At 40.7% G+C, this 12079-nt stretch overlaps 1 protein-coding gene across 2 annotated transcripts in view; it reads left to right on the top strand.

Annotated features, from left to right (window-relative positions):
- The first annotated feature begins 6081 nt into the window (after positions 1-6081).
- The window catches only part of cemip2 (cell migration inducing hyaluronidase 2), a 37053-nt gene continuing 31055 nt past the window's right edge, over positions 6082-12079 (top strand). Inside the window, exons 1-4 of one of the 2 annotated variants that reach the window (XM_006626975.3) lie at positions 6082-6263; positions 7456-7788; positions 9018-9158; positions 9754-10315. In XM_006626975.3, the coding sequence (XP_006627038.2) occupies positions 7464-7788; positions 9018-9158; positions 9754-10315 (1028 nt within the window). In that variant the 5' untranslated portion in view covers positions 6082-6263; positions 7456-7463. Of the gene's footprint in view, positions 6264-7451; positions 7789-9017; positions 9159-9753; positions 10316-12079 lie in introns of both variants that reach the window. The other variant, XM_015368156.2, reaches the window with a different exon arrangement.

Genomic DNA, 12079 nt, shown 5'->3' with positions numbered 1-12079 from the left:
GAGTGGAAATCTCGGCAGTGAATTCTAAGATAATTAATCTAAGTGATTTCTTAAAAAACAAGCGGCCACGGAGAGCTGGTGGAAGGATTCATGGATTATCTTGGCCTCTGATGCTTTTGTGGCTGGGAGAAGCGGAATGGGGAGTCTGCACACACCTGTGATATCCATTGCCATGCACATACTGTACATCGTACCCCTGACCGTTTCAAGATCGCTTACAGGGCACCGTTTATCTTCTAGCAAACTCTTACTGCATCTCTCACAGTGCCGGTTTTTATGTTGGCAACAGAGGATGGCGACTTCAGAATTTCAGGGAACATGTCAGGACAATGAGAAACGGAGAGCTCTCCAGTCTGACTGATGGCAGGAATACTGAAGGGCTCATCATTATGAGGAGTTTCCTCTACCCAGTCATTAAGCATCATATTCATCTCGCTAAAAGTGCACAAATTAAATTAAAAAAATATAATTCAATTTAAGGACAATATTATAATTTTCTCAAAGTATCCCAGTGAATTTGGATATCCTGTATATGGACACTTAATGCCTGCAGAGAAGGGTGGTGTCTCTGCCTTATTTCCTTACTGCAGTCGGGCTGTTAAATATTTAATCTAAAATCTGAAAAATGGCACCTGTTCACACTTGCACCCCCACCTCCCCACAAAACAGGAAAGTGGGAATAACAGAATTGACCTCATAGGAAAATAATGATTGATCCAAAAAGTAAAGTATCATGGTACAGTATACCTGGTAACTGTGGTATACTGCTTAAATTATCCAATTTATATTGTTCTCAGTACAGGTGAAATAACATTCAGAGTTTATTTCTTTTTGTTCAACTAAACCAGTTCTGATTTACTATTCTCAGATGTTCTTCTTTGCTGTTTCATCCATGATTTAACTTGAACAGGCAGTTTTGACATTCTAATGATGTCTGCAGTACGGCCGCTAACTTGGCATGATTCCCAAGCGCTGTACAGTAAAACCTTTACAAAGGTTTAGACACCTTGGAGTCTGTGTGAATGGGAAAGTCAAAATGAGGGACTTAATACCTTTTGGGGAAAATCGGGTATGGTTCCACAGCTCGTGAAACACGCATTTCTGTAGTAATATTTCTGTTATATCTGTTAGCTAGTTCAGAAATAGTATTTACTGGCAGTATGTTTAATGAAAATACATTGCATTCTTATAGCTTACTCTGTATGAGTTATTTTTTCATTCTCATGCATGCATGTTCTTTACTTTCTACATCTTGGACCATCTCAGGACCAAGACTTAGACACCCTGGTCATGAACAGGTAGTGTCAGAAAGAGCGCAAAAACAAATTCTGTTTAGGAAAGGTAAAACCATTCTTAAAAACAAAAGCCTACATCCAAGACAAAACTGCTCTAAACGGACGCTAAGGCAGAAGGAATCGTTCTCCTTGTAAATATAAAATACATTTTGGCCTGTTGGACACCACAAAAAGAAAATAATCTTTTCATAAATCAAAGAACAATCACCTGCATAAGACTTGACATGGGACATTTTTCTATCGTTAAAGTCAGTCACTTCAGTTCTCAATTATCCAGTATGTTCTCATGTCTTTCAAGAAGAGCACGTGAAACTCTGGACATGTCCCCTGTAAAATGTGGCACTCATTCACAATCTAATGTGGGTTTATTGTGGAAGGTAGTGTTTCTGATTCTGATTCTATAAATATTGAGCGGGTCTCCTAGTCTAGCTGTTCGTTTTTTTAACTTGTGATTCCCTTACTTTATTTGCATATTTGCACCAATGACTCGAAGGTTTAGGATATGAGGCCTACAATACAATCTCTCCCTTATCTATACTGTATTGAACTGATGATTAGAATACATACTGGTATCCAATAATCCACATAGGCATAATTTGTAATAGTATACAAAAAGTGCATTCCAAATCACAGCATCATAGCACTTTCTGTTCAGGTTCAACATTAGCAGAGCAATTCCATAATGATACGATCTTGCATTTTTTCCATACAGAATCCAAGGCACTATCATGTGATTTTGGCACTGATGAAGATGCATTACTATGTATGGTCTTTATTAGTCATCAATGTCGAATGGCAATAAACCGTAGCACTTTCTGAGGTCATGCAATCTGGGCACACACCAGAGACAGCTGTTACGCAAAAGTTCAATGAATTAGTAGTATTTTGTAGATTAGCCCTTGTGAGTATTTTGAGTAATCTGCAGAGGGAACAGTACTTCCACTTTCCAGCCACAGATATAAACATCGGAAACAAAGTGTTTCAGCAGCACCTCAGCACCTTGTTACCTGTGTTTCTGATATAAACATCTCTCACTACCACCTTGTTACCTGCACTTCAGGGATAGTGTCTGGGTTGATCCGTCCATGAAAAGCATCTTTCGGATAACGGATAGAATAAGGATATTAGAACTAAATATTATAATCCCTTTATCCAAGAACAGCCCACTGCCAAGATCATTTCTCAGTTTTCTACTTGTGTTCTGCAAACAAGCTCCTGAAAATTACACTGGGTGTAAAGTTCATGACAGAAGAAAGAACCGTGGTCTCTCTGAAAGAGCCACTCCAGTGTGGAAACAAGCCTTTCGCATCATCAGAGCTCAGCGTGGTAACTGATGTCAATCTTGTAGCTAGTTTTGTTTTGTGGAACTGAGGATGAATTTATTGTACGAAATAATCAAATGCAATATTCAGTGAGTGAGTGCTGCTGTTCGACTCTTGACGTTGAAAATATCATTATGTGCCCTGTAGTGCAGGAACTCAGACTTCATGGTTACAAATGCAAACCGCAACATTTAAATAACTGAATTTAATTCTCAAGAGTCTAATCTCCTGATTAGACTCACCAGTTTGAATACATAACATCGCCATATGTTAACAAATGAATGAACACCTATTTTTTTAAAGAGGAAAGTATGCTTTACTGAATGCTTGTTCCAAGATTCTAAGATTTGCCTGCCTAAAACATAAATGCATCGGGCTCCCCCTGGTGGCTAACACGCGATATCACATCAGGAAATCTACAATTGGCTCGGCTCCATTCACTATCTCCTGGTCTAGTCTAATCTAATCTCTTGAAATAAACATTTTCCTGAATGTCAGAGAAGCAGATATTTAATTATATTTTTATTTATTTAAGATAAAGCCATCAATTTACCTTTTTTACAGGAATGATGGTCAATTATGTCACGTGTGTGAAATGGACAATCGCAATGAAATGAAACCTACGAGAGACGATTAAACTGTTGATGTATTTGAAGTCACCCACCCTTTTAAAAAAAAGAAACTTCAGAACATAATTTGCTTCCATTTTTACACTGATTATGAAAATTCCAACATAAGAGAAATCACAGCTGGAATTACTCCTAGAAATCGGTCACAGCAGCGAGTTGTGTTTCGTTCACAACCCCTCAATTGATTATCCGCCACCTGCGCTCTTCCTTCCGAAGGCACCTCCAGACTCTTCTCACACGTCCCAGGGTACTGGCGAAGCCTTCTTCCGCAATCCCTCCAGTCGAAGATTATTTGTGTACTGCGAGATGACTATATATGTGGCTCCAAAATGGATGACGAGGACGATTCATTTACAAGCGAAAAACCTGTAGATTTGGCCGCAACCTCGTTCGGTCTCCTGTTGTCCGGGTGGTTTGGAAAAGCAGAAGATTCCTCCTCCATCTTTGCCGACGCTGGGCGCTGGTCCCCCTGCTCCTGCTGTGCGTGTTGGGCTTGTAGATGTCTCTGAAGCGCTTTCTCTGTCCATAACTTGATCATAGTTTAAACCCTTGTGACCTGAGAATAACATTATTTAAAATCTGGTTGCTTTTCTTTCTCTTGTAAGGACGGTGAAACATGACACACACTCCAACCTAAGCTTCACTCCCAAATCACTTTTCTGTGGTTTTCATGAGGGTTCACGGAATTAAAGTAATACACTGTGAACGGCTGGGGCCCAATACTTGATGATACTTGTTCCCCCCCATCATTAAATCATTATAAAAAGGAGAGGATTTCTGTGGCTGTAAGGAAAAAAACACCTTTTGGGCAGGTTACAGTGGTGCATATTTACATCTGAAGGATACTTTTCTTCTCAGGGATAATAATCCATGAAAAAAATCATCACAGTGCATCTGCAAAATCAAGCAGAGTTTAATCCAATTCTGTAAGTATTAATAAGGAAGGCCCACACAGTGGTGCAGTGATTAGCACCACTGCCTCACAGCACTTTGGCCCTGGATTCAATTTAGCACCTGTGGTGCTATCTGCCTGGAATTTGTAGTGCTCTCCTCGTGTTTGTGCAAGTTTCCTCCCATAGTCCAAAGACATACTGGTAGGTTCATTGGCTTCTGTAAAATTGACCTTTTGGTGACTGTGTGTGCCCTGTGATTGACTGGTGTCCTGTCCAGAGTGTATACTTCTGCCAAATAATAATAATTGCTTACACTTATATAGCGCTTTTCTGGACACTCCACAGGTAATGGGGACTCCCCTCCACCACCAATGTGCAGCATCCACCTGGTTGATGTGACGGCAGCCATAGCGCTCCAGAACGCTCACTACACATCAGCTATCAGTGGGGAGGAGAACAGAGCGATGAGCGATGGGGATTATTAGGAGGTCATGATTAGTAAAGGCCAATGGGAAATTTGGTCAGAAGACTGGGGTTACACCCCTACTGTTTCGAGAAATGCCCAGGGAGGTCACAGAGAGTCAGAATCTTGGTTTCACATCTCATCCAAAGGACGGCACCTTTTTATAGTATAGTATCCTTGTCAATTTACTGGGGCATTAGGACACCAGTCCACAGCAGGACACAACACACAATGTTGTATTTCAAGGGAAACTCGTCTTCCAACATTTCTAGAGGGGTGGCAGGACGCTCCACAATTACACTCCACACGGTCAGCTGTTCCAGACTGGAATGAACCCAAGGCCCAGTCTGAACTATGAAGACTTCTTAAAATGAAACATAATGACAAGTATACACGACTTAGTCTGCCTTTGGGGACAAAATCTAGGTCAAATTCAGGTTGATTGCTTGCTGTTGAAGTATCTGATTGTCTACCAGTAATTAATGCTAAGCTCTTCTTGTAGGTTTTAAAACTTTAAAATAGATTAAAATGATGATTTGTCAGTGGTGAGAGGAAAATATAAGATAGATTTGGTCCGTACAGCAAATATGCAAAAGCTATATGAAAAGCTCACAATCACAAATCCACCCCATCACCACATACACAATCTAATAATGCCTAGAGGTCATATTCAAATACAGATTCTTCCTTTGCACGTAATCAAAAAAGTGAAGTTATTTGTTTAATTCACAAATAAATACTGACGAAAAAACATTACATGAAGCCAATAAAACGTTTATTCACCCCACCCGTGACCACCGTGGTGGTCATTATATCTACGTGGGTGTGGATCGCAGTCCTTGATTCTCCTCTCAGGACCTTCAGCTTGGCCTGCTAATGACTTTCAAAACGATCAGTACCGCAAAGTTCCGCGTTAGAAAGATGGGCATATTTATTTTGGGGTTGTGTTAGTTAACCATTGCGTGAAATCAGCTACTGCAGAAGGGTCGCATTTTTTTCCCACCAGAGCCATTTTTTATTTTGTGTCAATCACATCGTGGTGAAGTAACCATATCTTAATTACTGCTCACTTTATAAGCAACTTTAGCATTGCAGTAGCGTGAGGTTTCAATCGCACCTCAAGCTAAAGCTGAAATTTTATTTTGTTGCATTAAGATACACTTGTATTCATATATACACACTTAACTGAGGACTGAGCGTTATTTCTTTGCAGTATCTCGTTGAGACAATTGATCTAGATATACCGGCAGAACTTCACCTAATCGTAAAGTAAGCAAACGCCTGACACAAAGCATTTCAAAACTATATTTCTGCTGCTTTTCTTTCAATTCAGTTTTATGTCAGTAGGTGGAGTGTGGAGACAGCTCACCTCGTAATTTTCTTGTGTCCGACCTCGGATCCGAAAGAATGATTTTCAAGCCACTCCTTACACTGTTGTCAATCTCCAATGCAAATCTCATGTCTCACTTCCTTTTCAATCTGGTTCTGGGATGGGGGTTGGTGAAGTTTTGTCTTAAAGGAAAAAAACATCATGTAAAAACTTCAAAACAATCGAAAAGAGCAAAACTTTTTGTCATTCATCTAGCTCCATGTGGTGGGAACTAAACTGAGGCCAAACAAAGAGCGAATGGCAAGGAAAGTTTCAAATTAGCTTTTAAACGGTAAGTACAGTGCAGATAATGTAATACAACGGAACTGGATTTTTTCCATAAACTAAACACGCGCTACTGTATTTAAGGTTCGAGGTAGATTATGCATTTTCAAAGGATATGTAGTACGATATACAACTATATTTCCTCCTCTCTGGGAAGTTTGTGGATTTCATGCTTCAGTGCTCCTAAGAAGTTTGCGTAGATCCATCGTTTGATCGGATAAATGTGTGGTGAAGTCTTGAGCAATCATCCTGTTTAAAACCGGCAGATAAGGTTTCTGACGGTCTCTCAGTAGGACAGACGCAAGTTCTCTCGCTTCTTTTTGCTCTTCAGAGATAGTTTTACCTGCATATTTGTTAGGTAATCATACTGGTGTAATATGTCTCGCAGGACAAAAAAGTATCGTAAAAATGTAGGCTTTAAAAAATACTCGACAACTGTTGTCATGAATTAAGTGCAAGCATGGCTTGCAATATTGATCTTAACGCTGGGGTCGTGTCTGATATACTTATTTTTACGTCTTTTCCCGTTTTGTCATCATGGACACACGGAATTACATTTTCATTGCCTTACAAGCATAGTATATAGAAATATGAGTCAGAGGCGAATTGAAATAGTCTTAATTATTTTTCGACTAGATGTTTTAGTAATAGTACTTCACTACACGCATATTTCCTTTGAGCCATATCTGAGATCCGTCTCTCCCTGTTTCTAAAGAATGCTGGTGGCATATTGCATATACAATTGGTAGATATATCTCGTTATGTCCCCTGGATAGCCATAGCATACCACCTGTTGTCGCACAAGTTAATTTTGTGGTGCGGTTTCAGAGCGAGTAATTAATCGAACTCTTCGTATATAAGTAATGCTCCTGAAAATCAGAGCATGTATAGGGGGTTATTTAAAATATTCATGAAAATTGCCTGTAAATCCTTATCTGTGGTGAATTTGTTTTAATCCTGGTTTCATTTTGCATCTTTATTGGTACAGATGCTGAAATACTGTTGTGATCCCTGGCAATTATCACCGTCACTCTGATTTATTAAAGGATCGTGTCTAATAAATGTGACGTTATTTTTAAAATATACAGGTTGGCATTGCAGATTGTACTACGCAATGCGTTTTTAACAACTTTAAGGTGACAAAAAAAAGTCTTCTGGTCTTTAATGCTGAATTTTGTGTGGTGTGGTTTTTAAGGCAGCTGATACCATGCAGGTGACAGACGGTCCCAGACACTCCCCTGTGTTTCTGCCGCCGCTCAATGGGAACAGCCACAGGTCACCGGGGTATGTGCCTGGGAGAATTGCCCCAGTCCGATCCCCACCTCCACCAAAGATCTGCCCCTCTCTGAAGTCCCCGGACCCCCAGGAGAACCACACCAGCTTCACATTCACCATCGAGGAGCAGAGGAGAGGAAGAGCAGGCGAGAGGAAGAGGAGGAAATACACTTTGATCTGTTTCGCCATTTCTGTGTTTGCATTCTTCATTGCACTAATTCTTATACTCAGCTTGACAACGAGAGATGTTATAGATGGTGAGTGAATGTTGGCCAGTAAGCATGCAGTTTTCTTTCTTAGTTTACGTTTAAATTGTTGTGCCCTGACTAGCTGAGAAAACTATAAATAAGAAAATGAGCTAGGTGCAGAAAAGAAAAAGATAGGTGAAGATAATGGATATCACTGGACTTCTAAGACTAGACATTTCTTTTTTTATGACTTCTGCAGTCCAGAAGCAGCAGTAAATGTCTAAAAGCTAGGAAATCTTTAATATATTTTTGTCTTGGAAAGAGATCTTTTTTGAATGGTGCAGTGATGGTTACTTGGATTACTTGGATTCTCAGTCTTATCTCGCCACACATAAACGAGTGGACACATTGAGCACAGTCAAGACAGACAGGCAGTGCAAGTGCCCATGGGACTTGTACATAAGACTGCCACAAGGGTAGCTCAGGTGAGAAGCAGAACATCGCAACAGATAGCGTTGCCAATACTGAGCCATGTTATCTGCTAAGATTGCAATATTGAGACAAAGCAGCCCGGGCAGGGGTCACAATCTGAGCCACCCAGGAAGAAAACTCTCTTTTTACCAGTGCACCCAGATGGTCAAAGAAATGCCGTCTAGACGGCATGCAGCAGAGTTATCTGCTGTCTAGGCACTGTTCTTCCTCGGAGCACGTGAGGCACTGGGATCGAATCTCAGCAGGAGCAGGGAGAGCTGCACAAATCACACTAGCAAGCTGTAAAGACCAGTGGATATCAGAAGAAATATATGGTCTTATGCCATTCATGTGTCGTGATATAATGTTGTTGTTGTTATTATTATTATTTGGATGACTGTAATCCAGACCAGCTTACATCTGTACACAGATGTATATGACTGGGCATTTCACTGAATCAGTCTGCATGCAGCAACATGTTCAAGCAGTGACCTTCCAGATTCCAGAGCCCTGCCCACTACTCCACACTGAGCCACAGCCTTCTGTTTCAGTTGGCTGGGAAGTTACAGAGATGAACTGCAGTTGGAATGCAAAATTTCATAACCCTGCTTCTGTGCTGTGTGTTACATGTAATATATTCCTTGCTCCCTTCAAAAAGAGGGCTTAACAGCCAAAATTGTGTCTCTTTGTTCTACTTTTTTGGGGAAAAGTAAAGGAATTAACCTTCTCTTTTTTTCTGTGCAGTCAGTGCACATTGACGCAGCAACCCACTCAAATCTGTGTGACGTGCCTGTGTATATATCCAAATATTCTGTTTATCATTTCAGAAAACTGCCCACACCACAACCCCTCCCTTAGCAACTGGAATCCAGGACATGATCCAAAGAGAGATGTAATTATCAGGAAAGGAGACTTGCTTCGCTTGGAGTCATCAGCTGCACTCCGCTCTTTAATCATTAAGGAAGGAGGTATAGTGTTAATTATGACCAGGTGTTGGCACTATTAGGGTGGATCTTGTTAAGGGCAGCCCGTTTTTATAACCTGTAAGAGTGTCTTGACCAAGATAGGATAACCAATAGTTTAATATTAAAAAATAAATCCCTGATTTCTTGCTTCTTCTTACATTCCTCTGACATGTACACATTTAAAACAAATTGTGCTTTGAAATTGACAAGGGGGATTCTTAGTGGGCCGTGCTGCTGCGCAGCTCTTGGGTCCTGGGTTCGATTTCGGTCTGGAGTGCCTTTGTGTAGGGTTTGCATGTTCTTGTGAGGTTTTCTGCTCATGTTTTAGTTTCTTTCCATCTCACAGAGACATGTGGTGTGCGTTTGCCGTTGATCTGTTATTCACCTCAGGCAACATCATGACATAACGTAATTTCCTTCTGTTTTTGTATTTTTGGCGTTTTGTGCTTTTGCTTAATTTCATCTTCTACGGTAGCAGAATACATATAAACTGTGGTAGGAAGTCTGGTCAGTCTAAAATCAACCCGTTCATACAGTGGTTTATAAGTGCGAAGTGTGCACGAACAGTTCTGCTGAACAAAACGTGTTTCTTCTTAAGGTTTGCTGGTGTTTGCTGACAACGCAGAGGGCTCCAGGAACATCTCTTTAAGAGCTCGACATGTCCTCATCGAGGCTGGCGGTGCCTTACATATCGGCGCTCCCGAATGCCGCTACAAATCCAAAGCCACCATCACCTTGTTGGGCAGATCGGAAGAAGGCGAGGGAGTTCCAGGCTTTGGGAGGAAGTTCATCGGAGTGAAAGCTGGCGGGACGCTGGAGCTACACGGCCTGCAGAAGCTCTCCTGGACACTGCTGTCTCAAACACTGCCATCTTCTGGCCTGACTGCTGGGGTGTACGCCTTCGAGAAGAACTTCAGCCGCGGCATCAATTTCCGAGTGATAGACCAAGACACGGCGGAGGTCTTAATCAAGCAGAGGTTCGATACTCACGAGTCCAGAAATGACAGCAGATCCCTCCACGAGCTCCTGAAATCCCTCCCTCCTGGGCGTATTGTGGCCTTAGCTGTGGGCGACTCGGCTGTCAAGAGCTTGCTGGAGGAAACCAAGCAAACGATACAGGATTTACTGGGAAGCTCTTTTGTCAGTGATTTGAAATACAGGTAATTCAGTTTTATTTTCTGTTTCAAAGCGTGTTTTTTTTTCTTCTATTGCAGCATTTTTTTTCCCAGTTGGATAATTAAAGCATTTGATTTAGCATATGGAGAGACACTTATTAAAACTGCTTGACAGGAGCTAGTTTTGGGATGCAGACACAAGCTCTGGGCAAGTTATTCAGAAACCAAAATGAGAGGAGGATGTTGCAGAGCTACCTGGGTTTCTATCCACATTATATTTCTCTTTTTTAAAAAAGAGTTCTCCTAATAAGAAGCACTGGGTATATTAAATGTGAGCACAAACAGTATCATCATGTTATGATGTGATGATTATTTGAGGCATTCTAATACTGCAATAGAGCCAGTCCCCTTGATATGTGCATCAACCATGAAATTTTATCATTGGCCTTCTTATTAGAAGAATACAGTTGTGAACATGCAAACTCCACACAGAATGTTCCCTGGGCCAGCATAAAACCTGGAACCCTAAGAGCTGTGAGGCAGCAGTGTTAGCGTGCTGACCTTGTTTAATGCTGATTGGAGGTGAGAAAACAATATCATAACATAAACAGGTTACAAATGAGACGAGAGCATTTAGCCTGTCTCGCCCATTCTTGAAAGAAACCAGGGTAAAGGCTTGAACAACATGGATGGGTAGCTTGTTCCATGCTTCCACAACCCTTTGGGTAAAGAATGCTAGGCTGCTTCCACTTGTTCCCTCTGGTTCCTGTTTCACTGTTTCACAAAATCTGAAGATTTTTTTTGTCAGTGCCTTCAAGACTTTTGAATACTTGTATCGGGTCCCTTTGTAGTCTTCTATGTTCAGGACTAACAAGGTTGAGTTCGCTCAGCCTATCAGTGTAAATCTAGCCCCGTAAGTGGTTAAAGCCCTAGAAAATACTCTAGAGACAAATGTGGTTAACCTTCAACTCATGGATTATAGTAATAATATGAGTAATAGTATAATAGTAACAGTAATAGCACAGTAATAATATAAAGTGTGCAGTACTATTTGAGCAGGAGTGTATGTGCTCTTGCAATTAGCAGGGTGTTAGCTGAACTCCTTCATGAGTTTTTTGCCTTGACCAATTTCAGGTTTCTGGAACACTAAAGTCCTCACTCATGCTCGATATGTAGACCCTCTGCATAAGGAGGTCTCTGAAAGCTATTTTTATTACCTGCGTGTCTTGCAAAATGACATAACATCCTGCAGTAAATCATGTTAAATGTAGTAAGATGATGCCAGTCTCCACAAAAAGTTCCTGCTGGGAGCAGAGTTTTAAAAAGCTTCACATTAGTTAGTGAAATGTGTGTCCTTTCCTAATTGAATTTTCTTTGTGTGCAGTCCAGAACAGACATTTGAGCCCAAATGCTATGACAAAGACCATCTTGGAAAAGATTAATGCTTTTTCAAGAGGTGCTGGTCTTGATGATAAAAAATAACGTTTTCATTCAGCTTCTTGGATCTAATGTAAAAGGCACAGAGAGATTTAATTTTTAAAATTATATTTTGCTACAAAGACTGTTGTTGTGTAAACGCTCTCCTCTAGTTTGGAGTGATGGAAAATACATTAGGAATTTGTGTATGAAATTCCATTTAGTTGGAAGGAAAATACTAACCTAAGCTCTGAAATTTTCAATAAGGTTTTAAAGAATCTTTGGGATCTGTTCCCACCTTATCAGCTGATATTTTTTTTACTGCCATAGCAAAAGGAAAAAAAAAAGATCAGAGCCAAGAAAAATAGTCCTGAATCCTTAGACTACACTTGT

Source organism: Lepisosteus oculatus, chromosome 3, assembly GCF_040954835.1.
Source record: "Lepisosteus oculatus isolate fLepOcu1 chromosome 3, fLepOcu1.hap2, whole genome shotgun sequence".
Classification (NCBI taxonomy): Eukaryota; Metazoa; Chordata; class Actinopteri; order Semionotiformes; family Lepisosteidae; genus Lepisosteus; species Lepisosteus oculatus.
Note: the sequence above shows the minus strand (reverse complement) of the source record. Positions and strands in the feature narration are given on the sequence as shown.